Genomic DNA, 20,807 nt, shown 5'->3' with positions numbered 1-20,807 from the left:
TGGCACAGACACCACAGCAAAGCTGCTCTACCAACAGGTCTGAGACTGCCTTCCAATAGAGCCAGGGCCAAACCCCAAATATCCTTAACACAGGCCTTTGCTGCTAAATCTGGGCAATTCCATCTCCTCAGCCCCCTGAGGGATTAACTCCTGACTCAGCCCCTCATCCCCGTTTTGGCTGAACACCCCAGTAACATTCCCTGCAGTTCTCAGCCAACATTCAGTATCAGCTCTGCCGCTCCTGGGTTTGCCCAAAACAACTTCCAACAAAAACATTGCACGTGCCCCTTTCAGGAATGTGTGCTTTTCCCTCAGGGATGAGCCAAAGGCTTTAGTTTAAGTCCTGCTTTCACAGCTCCAAAGGCAGCCTGGTCATGCACACAAAGGGCTGTGTTGTGCTGGGCACAAACCCCTCGGGAAGCCAGGGATTTGTTCACCCTCACACACTGTCCCTGCTCAGGCTGGCTCCCTGTCAGGTGGGAGAAAACCTCTGCTTTTGGAGAGGAACGCTGCAGGGAGAGATTCCTTCAGGAAGTCCTCCCAAGTGAGGGGCTGTGACCCCACCAACCAAATCATGGAATTGTTAAGGTTGGGAAAGACTTCAGAGATCACCAAGTTCAACCATCAACCCGCAGCACCACCATGGTCACCACTAAACCACGTCCTCCAGGGCCACAGACACACGTTTTTCAACACTTCCAGGGATGGTGACTCCACCACTGTCCTGCCAGGAAGGTGGAGCACCAGGAAAATCAGATATGATGATCATTCTGCAGTTTTCATCTTTGGGAATCCTTCCTAAGCTTTCCAAGTCTTGTTATGTGAAGCAGCCAAAGCCCTGGCCTGGCTGTATCAGGTGTGTCTCATTTAGACACACCCCACCACTGCTGCCATCACACTAAAACACATCCACAGGGAAAGACACAGGAATTTCCTTTTTTTTTTTTTTTCCATAAACACATTGCACTATTCAAGGTTTTCATCTTTGAATTTAATTAAAGAAAAATGTCTCAAAGTGATGAAGCATGTCTGACTTCCAGCTTCTTTCAATGGCACAAGCCAGTGCAGTAAATTGTAGAAAGCAAGCTCAGTTAGAATTTTATTTTTTCATTTAAAATAAAAAACAGAGAGAAAACTCTCCAGATGTGAGGTCCTGTTAAAAAAGTGGCTGTTCACTTGTAAACAGAATAAAAGTGTTAAGAACACAGTTTCATACAGCTTAAACAAAACCACTTTTCAGAAGCAATACAAGTATGTTACAACACCGTAAGAACACCAAAAGCAGAAAACAAAAGAATGGCAGAAGAATCACATAACATTGCTTACTAAAGAGATAAATAACTGATGGTGAATATTAATAGCTTGACATTTTTATTGCTCCAATGGTAGTGTGTTGACAAGAAAACGTAGTAAACTGTCAGTGGGACAATAATAAACATCAATTTATGGTTTTGCATATGGAGTTTTGTACCTATCACACAGGAACTTTTTTTTTTTTTGTACCTAGCACAGGAACTTTTTCCTTTGCATTTATCAAAACCACACCAGATCTAATTTTTTTTTTTTCCTGTTTTAAAGTCACCCATTTACAACTGAACCCACACTCTAACCTAGACTTCGGTGTGCACGTTTGAACACTTTTGTGCTCCTCCTCTGGGAAAACACCTTTGCAGGAGCAGGTGGGGAATCACTGAGGAAAAGCTTTGATGCTCTGCCAGTTCTGCACTCCTTCAGCACTCTCTAGATACAAAACTTTCTAGATACAAACCCAAAGATTTCCTGGATAAAATTTTGAGGCAAAATTAGTGTCAACATGTCGATGTGAAGAAATAAACACTGATTTGGTAGACAGTAGCTGCTTTTAAAAATCTGCTGCAAACTCCCACTCCTGAGAGGGACCAGTTCCCTTTTCTCCTTCTCTGCACAATGGTGTTGGAACCAGCCAAGGCACTTTCTTTACCACTTCCACTCACTCTGCTGACATTCATCTGTTACACTGCTACAAATTCTGACAGAAACCCTCCATGAACACTTCACCAACTCATGCTGATCATTTATTGTCAAAAATGAGATTTCCAGTCTTGGGAGACAGAATTACCTGTGGTGTTCTTGTATTAAAGGACAGCCCAAGCAAAAAGACCCTGTGTACAGAGTTCACAGCAATACTGCCAGCTGCCTTCACCTTGCAGTGAGCTATGAATCCTGTGTCTTTCACATGCAAATATAATACTGCTGCTGGTTTTGCATTTTAATGCAAATTTACCTACTTATTAAAACATGGAGCTTACTGTAAATGACAGGTTTGGCTCTGGTTCATTACCGGTTGCTTTATGGCCACATAATTAAATGTCAATTAAAACACAAAGACGAGACCCATTCATGGTTTGGAGACTGCACAATTAATAATTAAGGACAAATTAAAATGTATAGGATTTATGTACTTAGAATGTAAACTTTACAAATTAATATTATGTGCTTAAGTGTTCAAGGCCAGTTTGGATGGAGCTCTGAGCATCCTGGGCTAGTGGAAGGAGGGGGTGCAATGACAGGAGCTTTGGGGTCCCTCCCACCCAACCCATCCCGTGGTTCCATGGGAAGTGCCTGTTCTCCCACTTGGAAAAGTACAGGGAGAAAACAAGAGACATGTGAAGAAGAAAATCAGAATCTGCTGGGATTTCTTGATGTTTTTTGCACAACAAAGTTCTGGCAAAACAGTAAGAAACTTTCATTGTTCTGTTTTTTACTCCAGAAACTCATTTGTCAGGGAAACCCAAGGAAAGAACTGGGTGTGCCAATTCAGTTTTGGTTTACTCTGCCTTTTTCTGCCATTATTTTCTCTGCTTCCAGTTAACACTCATCCCCCCAAAAAAGGAAATAAATTGGAGACAACACTTTGCTTAGTTCTGCAATGGAAATCTGAGTTGCAAGGTGCAGCTAATGATAATTTCAAACAACACAGGAGGTTTTTATTCATGTCACAAATGCAATTACACATTTAGTTGTCATCAATCTACCAGTCAAACAAAGTTTCTGCGTGAAATGTGCAGATTTCAGACTCTGAACCGTCAGTCTGGGACTGGAAACAGCACAAACTTCCCTTTGAGTAACAACTTGCATAAAACTGGCCTTCTGTAAACACTGTGTACAAGGAATCTGACCTACTACAGGTATTAGGATGCAATGGTTTTACAAATACTGTATTTTAATAGCATATTGCAAACTGGAGAGATGCAAATACATTCAGAGGAAACCCCAAGTCACCCTGAAACTAAAAAGCAACTTGGGATGATGTTGCAGGGAGTCAAGATGCTGCAAAGAAATGCCTGGACACTGATAATGAAATCCACCACAACTTGCTGATGCTCAGTTATCTGCTGGGCTTTGTTATTTCTAGTTAGGAAGGGCTGGGAACTTGCAACAATTTCCATTTGCTTTCTTTTTTTGAGTGCTCTTGCTTAGGTCAGCCATTAGAGGAAGTTTTTCTACAATGACTTCCCTTCCTGAGATCAGGCAAACAGGGAAGAATCCAAAATAATACTGAATTCCACAAGGCTTTCCTGGCTTTCCAGACAGTGCCTGACTGCCAAAACATATTCAGGAGCCCTTTCAACTGCTACACTTCCTCCCCTCAGCATGTTTTAAAACTCCACTTTGACTGAGATAAAACCTATTTCCACTGGAAGGGACTTCATGTCACTTAACTGTGAAAATGCTGAAGTACAACCACACCACAACAATGACAAAGGTTCTACTTCAGCTTGGATTTGGCTCTTCCTCATTTTTCTCCTTCTAACAAAGATCTCCGATTTGAGGTTAATTTTACCTGACTTTAAAACAAAATAGAACTTAACAACCATATATTCCTCACTTCAGAAGAGACTTTAGGGGTATTTTGTTAATAGCAGCTGCTATCTACCCCACAAAGGCAGCTGCTGCAGAGGTGAAGCTTTGTATTTCAGGTGCTGCAAACACCACCTGAAATAGTTTTCAAAATAAAGACAGAAATGCAATGCATTTTTCATCCATTCACTAAACAAAGTGCAACTGAGCCCTACACATCTGACATATGTACAAACTCTTTATGGCTTTCCCATAAAACCAGTGTGGGTGGGGCTGTACAATCCCAGGGGAACGAGCACATGGAACAGATGCTGGGGGACTGTTGGCAATAGAGTAAGAGCTATAATACATTCTGTAAACCTTGGCATACCACACTTTACATAATGCAAATATTTACAAATCCATAGTGGGTAAACTAATGAAACCCCCCTAAATGTAAATGATGATTTTGCAAAGTGCAGGACAAAACCAGTGCTGTTGATTGCAAGTTCTATGCAAGCAGGTTCTACTAAAATCATTACTACTGGAGTTTACCTGGACATTCCTACTGAGGGTTTCTAGGATTGCAACACTTAGGATGAAATATAGGATGACACAGCTTTAGGATGCACGTTGGAGGACAGCAAAGAGAGAAATTAATAAGGCAGCATGCTCAGAACAAGTTTAAGCAGCACTGATGTTAAGATCCCTAGTGGCAACTCTATCAGTTACTGGTAATGTTAAAAATTGAGAGTGCAACATAGAAGCCTCGTTTAACATAAAAAAATGTGCAAATTGTTCTCTTCTTAACAAAAGAAAGTAACAGCAAGGAAGATTTCTACTGAAGAACATTTTTAAGTCACAGCAAAGTAGACCATCTTCTTTCCAAAATCATCTACAAGGCACTAAGGGTAGAAAATGACAGGTAACATGAAAGACCAATGTTGTTCCTCAGTCAGGTCGAAATATGGGGTATTTTGGTAAGAACTCTATTAATATTACCTGTTGAAGAAGGGAAAAAGACAAGAACAGAAGACAGTAACCAAAAAGTTCAAAGTTTCAGCACAATTTCCATGAACATTAGCTAATTCATAAAACTAAATATATCTGAGATAAGTCTGTGGGGAGAGAATGTTCCCCAGGGTAACAAAGCAGAGATTCCAGTCATTCTGAAATAGAGGGATTCTGGGTGCTTGGCTTTTTTTGGGGGTGGATCTCTTTCCCCAAAGCCTAAATAACCTTCACAGCTACATGTTAAAGTGGATAGGGGAGTGGCAGAACCACAGAAATAATTGAAATTCTGCTTTCCTAGAAGGTCTGTCTTGTTTACAACCATGTGAAATTTAGAGCTGGCAAAAAAAAAAAAACAGACCCACCAAAACAAACCAAAAACAAAATCACAAAAGGTCCAACCATAAAACCACATTACTATAAAGATGCAATATTTCTGCAAAATTATGTGAATCAAAGGAATTATGGATACCACTGGAAAAGGTGGATAATTAAAGAACTGCAGACTGGTGCTGGTGTGGGAATCACTCCAAGTCCCAGTGGGTATCCCTCATTCCAAATTACAGACCAAACTGCACATTTGTCTGGGAGATCTTTTTGCACAGGGTCTCTAAGGATTTCCTCTAATAAATCACAGTTCTGTTGAACAGCAATAAGTTACAAGCAATACTCACATATTCCATCATATTGCTAGTTTCACATTTCCTTTTACTCAGCTTCCAGTGCAAACCAAGCTAAGGAAATAATTAACAAAAAATCCAAATTACCTTGGATGGGTAATGCAACAAGCATTAGCAACACTGAATTATCAGGATCTATTATTAGGATCAGTATAAAATATGGAATTATATCAAGACTGTAAGATCTTTCATTGCCAATATTATTAAAGCTGAAAAAAACCAAATACTCTTTTCTTACCTTATGATATAATCTATTATTTTCCCATTCTAATAACTTCTGAATTGATCTTCTAGTCTAGAAAGGAAGGCAGAAGTGTGTCAGAAATGGTTCAGCAGTCTCATCCAGAAGGATCTCACTACTGCATTTCTGGGTAAGGTTAATTTATAGTAAGTAAAATTTTATAAAAGTAGAACAAAGCAAAGAAGAAATAAATGGAAATTATATCACTTCAACTTCCCACTTTTTTCAAGAGAATAAACACTCATATGTTTTTTGTTAACTTAGAGTCACTGGAAAAATCTCTAAGATCAAGTCCAACTTAGGCCTGTGACTTTTCCAGAGTTCATTTAGTTTGTAAGAGATCCTTTTGAACTTGGTGTTTTTACCTCCCACAGCCAACAAAACACTCTCCCAGATTCTCCTGGCCAAATCCTGCACTCATTGCAGATGTTCTGCTGAAAACACACATTTCCATACATTTCATTTCCAGATTTTGCTAACAGATTCGTGATTTGGATCTCAAAAAAAAACCCCTCACCACCAAACCCCAGTTTACAACAAATTCTTTTCAACTGTTGGCTACCAAATGTGTCCTTCATGTTCTGCTCTTTCCAAAACTGTGGAGAGGAGATGATTTCTCAAGTTTCAGTGATTTTTGAAGGACACAAAAAGACAGCTGTGTTGATCCTGCATGGTATACATTTAATTTCAATCACTGCATGATTGTTACCACCCTCACACACCCATGGAAGCACCATCATTTTCCCTACTTGGTGCACATTCTCTGTAGCCTTGAGAATTTCATATAATTAATACCAGACCACCACATGGGCATTTATTTAGATTTTCACTTGTACAGGGATATTAAAAATGGCTTTACAACTGCAGATATTCCTTTTGTATCTCTCAGGCATAAATCTGCAATAATTACATTTTTAAAGGCAGTTAAAATGAACTAAAACAAACCCTGTAACTTTTTAGTGATGCAGCTTCAGTGATGAGCACTTCAAGTTAACACATTAATGCACTTCCTCAGTATTTACTGCTGTGATAAATCAATTCCCAATGTAAACCACAGAGGTAATTGAGATCATGTTTACCTGGTATTACTAAAGTGCTTTTCAAAATTATTACTTTGGACCTCATTACAGGAGTGGTCAACTCTCTGTTGGGGATGAAGTCTTTAGAAAATAAATTTGTACTTGTTCTTAACAGAAACAGCACAGTAAAATATGGCAAATAAACCACAGCTCTGAAATGTTATCATGTCTACTACATGTAAAAAAGTGATTTTTAAATTTTAAAAATATTTATTTGGGGGGTGGAGGGTGTGGGGATGATGGGTGTGAAGAGGAAAAAGGATTTTTCAGTCTAATTCTGCTACTCTGTGAAGGTTAAGTTCTGCACTCAATTCTTAGACCTTGAGAAATCCTGGAAATTTAAGGTATCATATATTTCATCCTGTCTGAACTGAGATGAGATCAGCTATTCTTAAATCTATTAAGTGAACTGGTAATTTGGTGTCATTTCAAATATCTTTTATTTTCTAAGGTGGAAACCAGAATAACCTCTTGAATGTGAGGCCAAGCCATGATTTTAAAATGGGGAAGACTATTATGAAAAGTTATTTAATCCTACCAATAATTAAAAAATCCACAGAATCACATGAAACATGGACTCACTCTTTTGTTAAGACAGACCACGGGCCACAGGCTGCAGCCCAGAGTGCAGCAGCAGCACAGGCAGCCACAGAGCAGCCACTTCACATTGACAGGGAGGTTCTTCCTCAGGCAGGCGTTCACTCGGCTGATGCTGGTCTTGAATTCCTCAGGGGCCACCTGCAATAGAAGGGCTCAACTTCAGGGAGAGCCAGCACAGGTGTATTTTCTCAGAAATTACCTCTACAGGTTAAAATGAAACAGAAAATTACATAATCTTCTAAAGCACTGGTCGCCCAGTGAGCATGAAAAATCATTTTCCTGCAACACATTCATTTCTGGTGCATGCGCTGCACAAACCTGAATTAAAAAGCCAAACATCTTTTAGATGAGCAGCCTCATCCATATTTATTGCACCAGTAATTAATCAATGAATGTGACAACACAGTGGGCCCAGACAAAATCAGAACTGGGACACAGCTGGGCAATACATGCACTGGCTACACTGAGCAAAAACATGGAAGAATGACAGATCTCTGCTTTCCAAAGGAATGTGGGAGCTTTCCAGTAAAAACAGGTATCACAGAAAGGGAGAACACTGTCCAAATTAATGTCACACCAATCTAAGTCTACACTGTGCCTGGGTGAAGGCTCTGTCCACAAATAACTTCCTGAAGTGGCCCATACTGAAGCCACAACTTCCCTTGTGGCTGCTTCCTGAAACAGGGAAGCCTAGAAAGAAATACACTGGATTGCATTTAAGGCAGAGCAATACAAGGTTAGGAATAAAGCCTACTTACTGGAAAGTAGCTTTCTGAAATGCAGGAATAAGTATTTTGTATCTGCATTGCCACTGCAGTCACAGTGGAACCCCCACTTTGTATCAGAAAGAAGCTCTTTTCTCCAGTAACTGCATTTCTCACCTACTCACATACCCCAAATCCCTCACCTCCCTCCAGAATCCAAGTCACTTCCATCTGACAAGTCAAACATGGATTTGAGGCAGTGACTCCGAGAGGACACCCTTAACTCTGACACAATCCAGCATCCAGATACACAAAGCAGAGAAGATCAGGAGCAACAAGAGACTTGACCAGGCAGGTAGAACTCAGAACAATTAAACCCCCCATCTCTCCCACCTACTTGCCATGTTGATGCAAATCCCCTAGAGTGAGTCTGTACACAAAGCTTGAACTGCTCCACAACCCCCAGCCAAGCAAGCCCAACTCTGCTCATCTGACTCTGCAAACAAGGGCAGCAACACCAACAAAAGTTCATTTAATGACAAAGCTCCTTTTCAGCAGGGGCAAAGCCACGGGGCAGGAAATGGAGAGGACCTGATGCTGCTGCCTCTGCCTATTTAGCTGAATTCTTTAAAGCATTGCAGGGAAGGGAGTAAATAAATACAACATCTGTTTCCTGGCCATTCAGGTCACCAGACATTAGAGTCAGGGGGCAGATGGGCTTGCACACAAGCCAGGCCTACAGTTAATAACATGAGAACATAATTTGTGATTATTTTATTGCAAGAATTAATAAATACAGAGAAAATAATTATTTTGCCCCCCTCCCACATTAAGCAGACTGCTTTGTTTTACATCTACAAATGAAGTGACAAAAAAAATTGTCTGTTTTACAAGAGATACCTTAGTTTAAGGAAAAAAACAAAAAAGAAAATGGTCAAAGAACCCCCCTGAGATCCTTTGTACTGGGACATCTGCAATGAAAAAAATCCCACTGTAATGTGGCAAACTATCCTGTGCTTGCATGTTTCTGGAACAAGGTTTTATGGATTTCTTTGCCAGTGCCAGATCTTGAATTGGGATATAACGAATACCAGATGCACATGAGCAAAACCATTTAATCTTCTACGTGGGAGAGTGTTTTGTAGGAAAGAACATCTGGGCTGGAGGTTTGCAGTAACTTCAGACTGCTGCAGTCACTGCCTCAAAGCAAACTGAGATTCCTACATTAATTGGCATTCTCAACTCCTAAAGAAGTTTCCATGGGCCTCATATTTATATATCTACAAATGGCACTTCCTTTGATAAATCTTTTAGAATTTTACATTCTATTTATGTGAAATATAAAAATAAGTCCTTTTTTTTTCCTAAAACCCATTTATACTTTTGTATTGAGACTCCCTAAGAAAAGAGAATGTTTCCTTTTCCTTCAGACACAAAGTTTACTGGACCTTTACAACAATACAGCCCAACCACCAAACCCAGCTGAACAAACCTGCCAAAGACAATGGAATGGCACAGCCCAGAATTCAGTTTAACAAGAATGACCTTTATCAGTGGTAACATCCAACACAAAGAGAACTCAACCAGATCCTCAGATCACAGCTGGCAGAAAAATTTGGGACCTAGAAAAAAAGCACAGGGAGATTCCCTGTAGCTGAGATAATTTTTAGGGAGCCACTGTTCACATCAGGTTAACATGCTCCTACATTTTAAGATGAAAGTTGAAGTACTCTCCTTCCTGCAGAGCAAATGGTTAAACCAGAAACCAACTTTGGATGCCATTAAGCAATAGAAAATTCCCATTTTGGGAATTCTGGTGTGATATTTACCTTAATATAATATTATCAAAGTACCACTACCTGCTAACTCACCAAATATTTTCAGAAAAAGGTGAATCTCTTGGCTACAACATAAGATGAAATTACTTAAGATGCTTTTGACTAAAACCCCACACTATTAGATTGTTTCTGCCTTTAGAAAATGGAATCACAAACATTTCTGTCAATAATGACACATCTTCATCTGAAACTAAAAGAACTGGAGATCAAGATAAGCCTCATGTTGTGATAAACAGAAGAAATCACAATTTTGTTGCTCAGTTTACAGCTCAGTGACAGTTAAACTTTGTTACACAGTGATTAAGAACAAAATACCTGTAAATAACTGTTCTAATCTAATAATGAAATGGAATCCAAATGAAAGTCACCAGAGAACTGTTAATTTTCTGACACAATTTTAACTCTGGCCTTCTTGCAGGTACAGCTTTTGAAAGGTGTATGTGAAGGGGCTGGTGTATTCCAAACAAACAGAATTAACACCTCCTCCTGCACAAAGACAGCTCCCTAAGAAAACCTAGTTTTGAGTAATTCTGGAAATCTCTTGGAGAGTTTGTGTCTGGCTCTTGAAAAGAATGAGATAAGCACTTTGCTCCTGGCTGTGCTGTACACCTTGGGAAGGGACATTAGCTCCTTTTAGGAGGGAAAAAACAAAAAAACATAAAAGGAAAGGAGGGGGTGTCATAATATTTTACAACAGGATGCAGAGGATGTCCAAACACAGGAAGGGAGCCAGTAAGGCCCAGCAGGCCTGATCTTCCTCCTTCAATCATCATGATCAGCAGCCCTATCAATCACACGGCACAACGGCACCACAATGCCCAGCCCTCACTTTATGGCTCACATTGCCCTGCACTGCACACTCCTCTCTGGGCAGGACCCCTTTTGTTTCAAGATCAGAGCAAGAAATTCCACTTTTCTCCTTAAGGATCACTGCCTCCATCATTTTCTGGTCACCTGGAGCAGTGTGTGCTATTGTGCTCTATAACACAGAGAAAATTTTGTTAAAAGCTTGTTTAAGAGAATTAATAATCCTGCAAAACTGCAGCACACAGAATTTAAATTTAACCACCATTCCAATTTAGGCCAAAGTTCAATTACATTATTAAAAGTTAAATATTCCCTCCCTATTAAGTGTAGTCAAATCTTTTCTTATGATGTTCCATTGAAAAGAAGCCTGGCTCAGGATTTACAAACCAGGTGAGTTTATGTCTCATCCTGCAAGACAAATATTAATCCAGCTGAATTAGCTAGGCTTAACATCTGACATACCTGGGATCTTCCTTTCCTTTATTATTTTATTGTCTATGCTTTACCCTTAAATGTACACATTCACTCTCCCAAGGAAAGCAACAAATTAAGTCTCAATTAAACACTGAAGATGTAATTACAAGCATGTAGCTCTAGGCTAACCTACAACGGCTATGAAGTCTCTGTAAAAACAGGGAGAGTGGGAAAATGGCTGAAGGAGGAGGGGGATTGCAGATTTCAGAAAAAGAAAATCAGGTTTGCTGCCATCATTATGTGGATAGGCAAACTGGGGGCAGGAAGCTTAAGTAAATTACTGACACAAGAATGTGGCATAAATCCCAAAAGTTTGTGCTTCTGGGAGAAAGGTGTAGCTACAGAGTTTTCTCTAATTAGGATTTTTATCCTGCTTTAAAAACTTGCATCTTTTACATCTGTATTAATTCAAAAGAAAACCAGTACCACTGAGAACTCCATCAAGCCCATCTAAAGGTTTCATCTCTTACACTCCATTAGCAGATGGGATTTATTATTAATGGCAATTCACAGGGGACAGCAAAGCCATAAAACTTAATGTTACACAGGCAATATGAATAAACTATGACATTGTCTTGGAGTAGCTGAGGACTACTGCAAGTTCAGAGTAAACATTGTAATCCCAATTTGTAAATATAAACAGTCACTGTTATTCATAAATTTTGATTTCATAAAAAGCAAAAAAATTACATTTTAACAACAGAGGTTCTTAAAGTGAGGTCTCAGTTGACTACTATACTGATTATTGTGAATTATTTAACAGGGTATTTGAAGAAAAACTTCTTAATGAAAAAAATGACTGAATTTTCATTTTCAATAGGGATTAAGATGACTGACTGCCTCAACCAGAGGAAGAAACAGATTCTTTATTTCTTGCAATTGACAAAAGTATTAAAAACCAGAAGACCCACAACTGTGGTTTTTAATGTCTTTCATGGCAGTGTGTGCAGGCAGGAAGAAAAATGTGTTTACTATCTTGTTAGATTGGTGTTCTCCCCTGACAAAAAGGAATTCATTTCCTTGCTCAGAAAGCCCCTCAGATCCACAAGATAACACAATATATAGATTCTCACCAGAGAAGCATCCTTATATACAGCAAATCCCTGCCCATGCCACTCCTGTAGCACTGAATACACCCACAGAACAAGAAGGGTAAATGCCAACAGAGGAACTTCTTTCCTTTCTTTGCTAAATTGAGTCCAAGCACTCAAGTGAACTTTAAATTAAGCTTTTGTTCACTCTCTATTTAACAAGAAGAGGATAATCAAGTGGAAAATGTGACAGCCACTGATGCTGGTATTAAAAACTGTAGACCTGGTTGCAGGTTTGTTTTTTTAATAAACCAAATATATTTTACAGAGACAGAAAGAGATGAAATTATATAATTAAATATAGTTTTAACATTTCTTGCCTGATATTTTCTACAGGCTTATTTATAATAAACTACAATTTCAGTAAAAGAACATAAAATTGTTTTTTCCAAAATGCATTGTGGCTGTTCAGTGATCAGAAAGAGCTTCTCAGAAAAGAATAAGCCTCAGACAAGGTGGTGAAATGCAAAGTGTTGTCAGCAGCCCTCACACTGGAATCAGTAGGATTTGTCTTTCTGAGCTCAGTGAGATCCCAAAACAAGGGCAGAATTCCCAGGCTGATTTTCAGCACCCCAAAAACTCCAAGCAGAACCTGCTTTTCAGGGGTACTGCTGTCAGAACAGCTGGACAACCCCAACACAATGATTTTATTCATTGTTCTCTGGTGTGAAAATGCAGGTGGAGAGAGCCCAGATGGATCTGACAGAAGCAGGAGCAACCATCCAGCTGTGTTTAGTGAATTGTTGGTATGACTCAACCTCTGCAAGGGGCTGCAGAGGGAGTGGAGCTCTATGGGATGACATGAGACAAAGTAAAAAGAGCCAAATAAACTTTTTTCTTCCCAGATTCTGGAAAAGATAAACGAGGGGGATATAAATCGAAGCAAAAACAAAGCACTAGAGAGGGAAACAGCAGGAAGAAAAAAAATTCAAGAGAAAAAGAATGAAGCAATTAAAAGATAAAAAAAATACAATTACAAAAATAATTTAAAAGAAAGAATTTAGTGAAGATTGGATTAATAGCTACAAATTACAGTTTCTTACATCTGTAGTAAGTAAAATGACAGGACTCCAGAGAAAGCAAGAGAATTGTCACCACTGATTTTCAGAACTAAACAGTATTTGTGAAAATGTACTAAAAACCTATTTAATTTGTAGATTTAACACTATGTAGATTTAACACTGTTCTGTAAAGCTTCAGATAAAACAGATTCGCTTCCTGAGATTTGTCTAAACAAACTCAAGGCTTGCCACGCATACTCAAAAGAGAGGTCTAGTACTTGTACTGATTTAATTCACCCAGGAGGGAGCACAAACTCCAGGTATTTAAAAAGCAAAGTTAAGTGAGCGTTGCTTTCATGTCTGCATGGAAACAGTCGGATCCATGGTGAGCTTTGCTGGGTTTGGAATGTCAATAATGATAACAACCACTGCAAATCCTTCCTTCTTGCTCCCAGCTACACTGAGGGACTGGGCAGTGAGCAGCTGGGTCACACAGGCCACAAGGAACAGTTTTTAGTGGGTTCATGCTCAGGTACCCAACACAAAAACCACTGGATGCACTGGCTCTTCCCATTGAAAAGAACAGTTTAATCTCACACTTACCTTCCCTGTCAGAACAGAAGGAAATTCTGTATCAAACTTGTTGCTCAAGCCAAACCTTGAAAACAAAAGAGACAAACAAAATATATTCCACCTAACTTACTTTGTTTCCCTTAATAAAAAAAAAAATGTAGCAAGAGCTTTTACTTTAAAAAGAAACCACTATTCATTTCTTTTGCCCTTACATTTGCATTATTTCACGAGCTTTTGACCTAAGTTAATATAAGGTCTCGTGTACCATTCAGTCATTTCCAAACAAACACAGCTTGGTGCCTTACTTCAGTACCTGCAGAAGTGCAAAAATTCTTTTCCAAATGGATGGCAGCAAGTTTCAATCTTTGATTTCTGTAAGAAACAAATCCTCCAGCTATGAAATCCCAGGTTCAACAATCCTTTTTACTTTCTTTTACATGCAATTGTTCCACATGCAGTGTTTTAAGGAACCCGTTCATCATCTTAGAAATTTATAACCATGTGGTTTTAAAAACTTCCTTTGGGCTATGTTAAGGTACCTCATGCAAAATGTGCAAGAGCCCACACAAAGTACAGTTTTACAACAACTATGAACTTAATGAAAATTAAGTTTTGGGTACCATTGTGACCACTCTTCACTGAAGTGTTCTGGGGTTTGAGCAAAAGGTTTTCATTATAACCAGGGAAAGCTCCAGGGAGCTGGATTTGGCTTGTAAACCTGTTACCACTTATTCCAAAACTCCTGAACCTTTAAAATTCAGTATTTTAACAAAATATAGCAGCAGCTGGCCCTCAGCTACAATATGTATGTTTGATGAAAGTTAAATATATTGTACATCAAGCCAGCTCTGCTAAACTATCTCCTGAATATCTGTTAAAAAAAAATCGAAATACCTGAAAGAATCACTGCCAAAAAGGAGAACACAAATACATTTGGTATTGAGGGAGTTCTTGAAGAAACGAACTTTGCTTTGAGTCAAACTGACACCTGCCATACTCCAAACTGGTCCTTTGTAGCAATACCAGTATTGCTGAAATATCACAGAACTGTGGAATGGTTTGGGTGGGAAAGGTTCCAAGACCTTTCCCTGGACATCAGTGCCCATCATTATATCACACACCCACACTCCTGTGTACTGTGTAATAACCCAGATGTCCAAAACTGACAGTGGAAATTGTTCAGAGGTAACAAAAAGTCAAATCAACCTTAAAGAAGAGAGAGGTAGAACAGAAGAGCTTGTGCTGTCTCTAGAAATCCAGAAACCGAAATGTTTGGCAACAACACTGGTGAAGTTCAATCCAGTCCTCTGATGAATAATTTAAGTTAGAACCTCTTGTAAAGAGCAGTAGCTGTGTAAAACATTACTAAAAACCCCAAACAGTAAAACCAGTAGGATTTTAGGCAAGCACAAAGGTTACTAATATAGCACATTTCCATTCTCTTTGTAATCTGGCAAGTCAGCCTCCACATTTTGTACCTTTTCTTTTTAAGCTGAAATCTTCCAGGTTTTGTAATGCTAAATATTTAGTTTTAAGGAAGCTGGGAGAGCAGTGAAGTAGTCTTTTCAGTCTTAAAAAAACCCCTAAAATTATAAAGCACATTCACAAGCTTGCTTTGAGGAACACAGACTTTTCTATGCATCAGCAATGGAACAGCCTGAAATGATCACAAAGTAGGAGCAATCAGACAAAACAATAAAAGAACTACTGGAAAATTCAAGAATTATTTACTCTATCCATATAACAGACCAATTCCACTAAATCATGCCAAAGGTCCATCTTGTCCACAACACTGATTTTTACCGTGCCCAGGAGCAGAAGCTTAGGAAACAGCAAAAGAAATGAAAAAAAAAAAAGAGCAGACATACCAGGCTGCTCCTCAGAACCCTCCTCTGACCTTCAACAATTCAGAGTTCAAACACTTCCTAAGCCACAGGTAGTGTCTTTCATCCCACTGATCACATACACTCATTAAAATTCCCACTGCATCCCAATTTCCATAAAGAACAAGATAAATTAGTGCTTTCTGATTAATAAATCTGATTAGGAATGCAAGATCACAGTATGTTTTGGGTTAAATTTCAAAGATGATGTCATGAAACACATTAAAATCTCCAAATTTTTATCAGCTGCCAAAACACTGCCTTCAGTTGCAGCATGTCCAGGAAACCTGAGTTACAGAGAAGCATCTCTCACATTGACAGCTGTGAGTGGCTAAAGAATATAACTTTATGTTTTAACTATCCTTTAAATACTGTATTTAGTCAGAATCACTGATGGCCCTTAGTACAGTTTTACGAAAATGTCTCTAGAAGTTTTATAGACTATTCTGTGATTATTCACTTCAGTGTTTAGAAACATTAAATTCCTCTTAGATGGGGCAGAGGGGTGTCTCAACAACCAAATAAAATAAAAAGACTGAAGCAGGATGTTATACAGTTGTACAATTTTGTGAAAGTACTGAAGTGTTATTAGAATCTTTCATGCAAAGAAGTTAAAATCTAAAATCTTGATCAACAGGCAATTAACTTAATTAGATTTCCTACAACAGATCTAGCATGAGCAGGCCTATGAAATCTTCTAAAACTCAGTATATTTAAGAATTACTATAACATCAATTCCAGTAGCTATCGTTTAAGTCATTTAGAACAGCAGTTGGTGGTGATTTATTTCTGGGCCAGTTCTGTGACTCCTCAGTGCAAGCTGCCCAAAGTGTAACATTTAGAAATTCAGATCAGTCACCCACGTCCTTTGCACTTTTCTCACTGCATGACAAGTACCTCTAAAAGCCAGGCACTGTTTCCTAGAGGCTGCAATAGAACTAGGATAACCTCACTTGCCAGTTCTGCCCCTCTTTCTCTGTTCTCGTGGATGGCATCAGACAAATCCCATCACCTCATTTTCCCCCATCTGTAGAGTGGTGAGAAGAACTTGTCCTAGGGAGCTATAATAAGAGAAATGCATAAATCCCTCAGTTAAAGGCTGAAATGAACATCTTGAACCACCAGTTGCAAACCTCACCTGCAACAGGTACCACAAGATAACGTTTATTATTTTACAAAGCAGGAGCTCAGGTTTTCTGTCCCCAGAACTGAAACAAGAAGATTTTGGAAACGCTTTCTTACATCTAGAAGAGAAATATTTATAGGTGCTTTGCCTTTTTATTTTGACTTAAACCTCACCTCGTTCTCATTTCTCCCACTCCTGTATTTATAGATAGTAATCAGCCTTACTAGACTGCACAAGTTAAACCTGTTTAGTGAAGCTCTCCAACCCCATTCGAGCACAGCTCCTTTCCCCACACCTAATCCAGGTTACGTTTAACCTCTCTGCAAGAGTGGAGCTCGGATCCTACTCTGCTCTTTATGATGTATCAGCTGAGCTTTGGCCAGCTTTAGAGGGTAAAGATGACATTCCTCAAGAGCTCTGAGTTGAAATCTCCTTGAACATTTAATGTTTTCCAGTTCAGAACATTTTCCCATGAAGCCAACAGAAGTATCCAAGAAGAAGTATCCAAGAATCTTTACCCATGGATGATGGTTTGGAAAATGAAGTTTTTGGTAATGAGTGGAAGGCTGAGGTCATTTGCTATTTTAAATATGTGTAAGGTGGAACAATACCAGATAATAATCAAATGTTATCTCAACTGGCTCTTCCCTCCCTTCCCCAGCTGATGAAAAACTTTGCATCAGCACCTGGACTGTGGGTCCCTGGGGCACTCCTACAGAAAACAGGATAGAGTACCAAAAGTTAACTTCTAGCCAAAACCAGGAGGTTTTCAGACTTCAGCAGGAAGCTGGATACTAATGGCAAAAATATGTTTAATGGATATTTCATTACCTCATTACCATCCATCCACATGGGCTTAATGACATAGAAAAATTATAAATTTTATAAATAAATATACAGATAAATACAACCCTATAACCAGGTTACAGTTTGGTTCCTGCTCTGGTTTTGGAAGTTATTGCCTTTCCTTTGCTAGGCATGACTCAGTCTTCACTACAAATGCCTGTGTGGAGATACTTGGATACAGCAAGCAGAATCACACTGACTATGGGAGAAACAGCAAACAAGGTGTTTATAACTCATCAAAATGGAATTGCAGGAGAACAGGCATTTACTAGGACCTAGTGCAAAAATTCAAAAGCTTTCAAACACAACAAATATGAGAGAATTTTTTCAAAGAATCCTGGATAAGATGAACATAGATTTTGCCAATTGTTTTTACACACATCCTCTCCAACTAAAAACAAATACTCTTCACGTGGTCACTCTTACCACACACAGGCATAGAAGGGCTAGCAAAAGTAAACTGGGAAAAGCAAGATCCTGCTAAATACCCTTAGAAAACTCTTGGAATTTATATTTAGTACTGTTGGATACTGCAGAATAGTTACTCCAACAGAGTGAGCAGCTCACTGACAAGGTCATAAGAATAAAAAGTCTCTTGCAAGAAACCAACAGTGATTGAATCTACCAGCTTGGGAGTTTCATAAGAGAACTGGGCATGAAAAGCTGAAGCAGATGACTCTGGAATTTGAGAGCTATCCCTTCTCTCCCCTACACCAAAAGTATTCAAGAAGGCCAGGGTCAGATGAGAAACAGGAGACATCTGAAACAAAAATCCAAGGAAAACAATGGCTTTATAAAGATAACTGGTTTTCTTTTTTTAATAATGCCTGACTTGTCAGGACTGACATTTTCATTAGCAGTACTCCAGACAGGTTCAGAAAAGAAACCCAAGTTTTCCAGGATGACGTCTCTCCCTTCAGTAACTGGAGCAGGCTGCTTCTGCAGCCAACTGATTTCAAAAGCAGCAGCATCTACATGATCAAAAAGTGACACAGTTCCAACACACAAACTCTTTGGGAAGCAAACCAGTTCCCATTTAATACAGGGTTTTATGTATGGGATTATGTACTTCAGTGTCCAGGGTTTATTTGCATTTTATTGGTAACATCCAATAACTGTTTTTATCAGTATAAAATCAGGAGATTTAAAAAATACAGCATGAGCTGATAAAAGCTGCCTCCTACCATGCAGGTGGGTCCTGTTACAGGAAGAAAGCTGAGAGGGGTGGGAAAAAGGGAAAAGAAGTTGGATGGGGATTCAGCTCAGGTGGTTGCAAGGGCAGGTAGCTAGCTAAGGATTTCCACTTTACTGACCAGAGTGGATTTTTTTGATGAAGACATCACTAGTTCTTGGAGATGCTTCTCCCCATCCCAAAATGACACTGGAGCCGAGAAAGAACTGTAAATAACATCACCAACACACAAAAAGCATCACAGAAAGCAAAGCAGATGAGTGTGTAATGTTTTTTCCATTTCAGCGCTTCAAATCAGGTAACTCCTAAGATGGGTACTTGGTATTCTGAGCACCTTGCTTGTGTTCCACCTCTCCTTTAGTCAGGCCAGCAGCTATTTGGGGTGAGGATACAAAAAAATTCCATCTGCACGAGCAAATGCATTGCAGTGCAGCAGAGCAACTCCCCACTGGCAGCAGCTCAATGCAACCCTGATCCAGGCTTCCATGAGGACACAGTATCAGATCCAACACCACTTCCCATGGGATGGGAGAGCCTTCCCCACCCAGCGCTTTCGCTGCAGGGAGTTAGATCACACTGCACCTATTTACAGAGAGAAATGTGAAATTCACACAATCCAAAGACAGAGCCAAAGCAACACAAGCTTAGTGGGTCTCTGCAATACATAAATTTCAATACCTCCCTCCTTGCCACGAAAATTAACGTGACAACCAACAACTTGTCAAGGATGCACTTGGTTCTATTAATTCTTCAGCTTGCTGGAGCAGGAATACTAAGAAAATCCCTATGAGTAAACATTACATATAAGGAAACACAGCTTGCTCGTCTTCTGTTCAACTGTTTAAATGAGCAGCAAACATTCTGGCTCACACTGTGTTTCAGTGATAAAAAACACTCAATCTAAACCAAACTCACAACTAAGTTTGAAGCAGATAAAGTACTGCACAGGCAGGAGCCTCCTCTGCAGTGCAGTGTGGGGGCTCCCCGGCTCAGCTGTGGCACACAAGGGTCACAGCGAGATGGTCTGAACAGGCTGTTCGTCCTCGCATCTCGTGGACTTTGCTTTTTATCTAACAAATTGTTTGGATAAAGAGGAGCAACCAGGGAGGGCTGCCAGGGCTGCGCTGCAGCCTCCGCAGCCAACAGCCAACTCCGGCTGTTCATTCACGGCTGGGGGTTTCCTCGAGCTACCGGAAAATACCCACGTTAGAAGCACAGCTCCCCTCACGGAGCAGGGGAGGGGGGCGCAGGGCTGCGACTCTCGGCCCCGCGGGGCGGGAGGCTGGGGCCGACAGGGCCGGGGCACGGTGCTCCCGCTGCCCTCACCCCTCCCGGCGCTCCCGCCCGGCTCCACCGCCCCGCCACACCGGCCCCTCACGCTGCCCCCGCTCCTTCCTTACACGGTGATGTGCCCGGCGCCCCGTACCGCTACGGGATCGGGCGCGTCGCGGGGCCGGGGCAGCTCCTGGCTCCGCACCACGGGCTCGGGCTCATCCTGCTCCTCCTCGTCCTCCTCCTCCAGCTCGTAGATCGTGTCGAAGTCCGCCATATTGGGCAGCAGGACGCTCATCGCCGGCCCTCCCGCCGCGCCTGCGCAGCGCGCGCCGGGGGCGGGGCCGCGCCTCGGCCCCAGCGGCGGGAGGCGGGAGGGCAGCGCGCACGCGCAGCGCGGCCCGCCGGGGCTGTGGGAGCGCTGAGGGGAGCCGGTGCCGAGCTGCAGCGTGCAGCGGACGGCGCCGGGCTGCCCGCGTCACCCCCTGCGCGGGCTCCCGGGAGGTGATCACGAGCAGGTTGCGGCCGGTGTTGGTCACTGGAGGCGGCCGCTCAGGTGCGCGCGCGCCC

General features: G+C 40.7%; 1 protein-coding gene and 1 long non-coding RNA gene across 19 annotated transcripts in view; one reads left to right on the top strand and one right to left on the bottom strand.

Annotated features, from left to right (window-relative positions):
* Positions 1-969: 969 nt before the first annotated feature.
* Positions 970-20,738, bottom strand: CHIC1 (cysteine rich hydrophobic domain 1). Its single transcript, XM_086850104.1, has 6 exons — positions 20,366-20,738; positions 13,949-14,003; positions 7,413-7,568; positions 5,749-5,805; positions 5,505-5,564; positions 970-4,821 (listed from the first exon to the last, which is right to left on the bottom strand). Exons 1-6 carry the CDS (start codon positions 20,533-20,535, stop codon positions 4,771-4,773), a joined length of 549 nt encoding a protein of 182 aa, XP_086706230.1. The 5' UTR covers positions 20,536-20,738; the 3' UTR covers positions 970-4,770.
* The window catches only part of LOC111929243 (uncharacterized), an 83,953-nt gene continuing 83,742 nt past the window's right edge, over positions 20,597-20,807 (top strand). For 16 of the 18 annotated variants that reach the window (XR_015276144.1, XR_015276145.1, XR_015276147.1 and 13 more), the window contains exon 1: positions 20,597-20,793. This is a non-coding gene — a long non-coding RNA (uncharacterized LOC111929243). The remainder of the gene's footprint in view (positions 20,794-20,807) is intronic. The other 2 variants (XR_015276154.1, XR_015276153.1) reach the window with 1 other exon arrangement.

This window comes from Cyanistes caeruleus, chromosome 14 (genome assembly GCF_971803275.1).
Source record: "Cyanistes caeruleus chromosome 14, bCyaCae1.hap1.1, whole genome shotgun sequence".
NCBI classification, from domain to species: Eukaryota; Metazoa; Chordata; class Aves; order Passeriformes; family Paridae; genus Cyanistes; species Cyanistes caeruleus.
The sequence above is the reverse complement of the archived record's forward strand: the minus strand, read 5'-3'. Positions and strand labels throughout refer to the sequence as shown.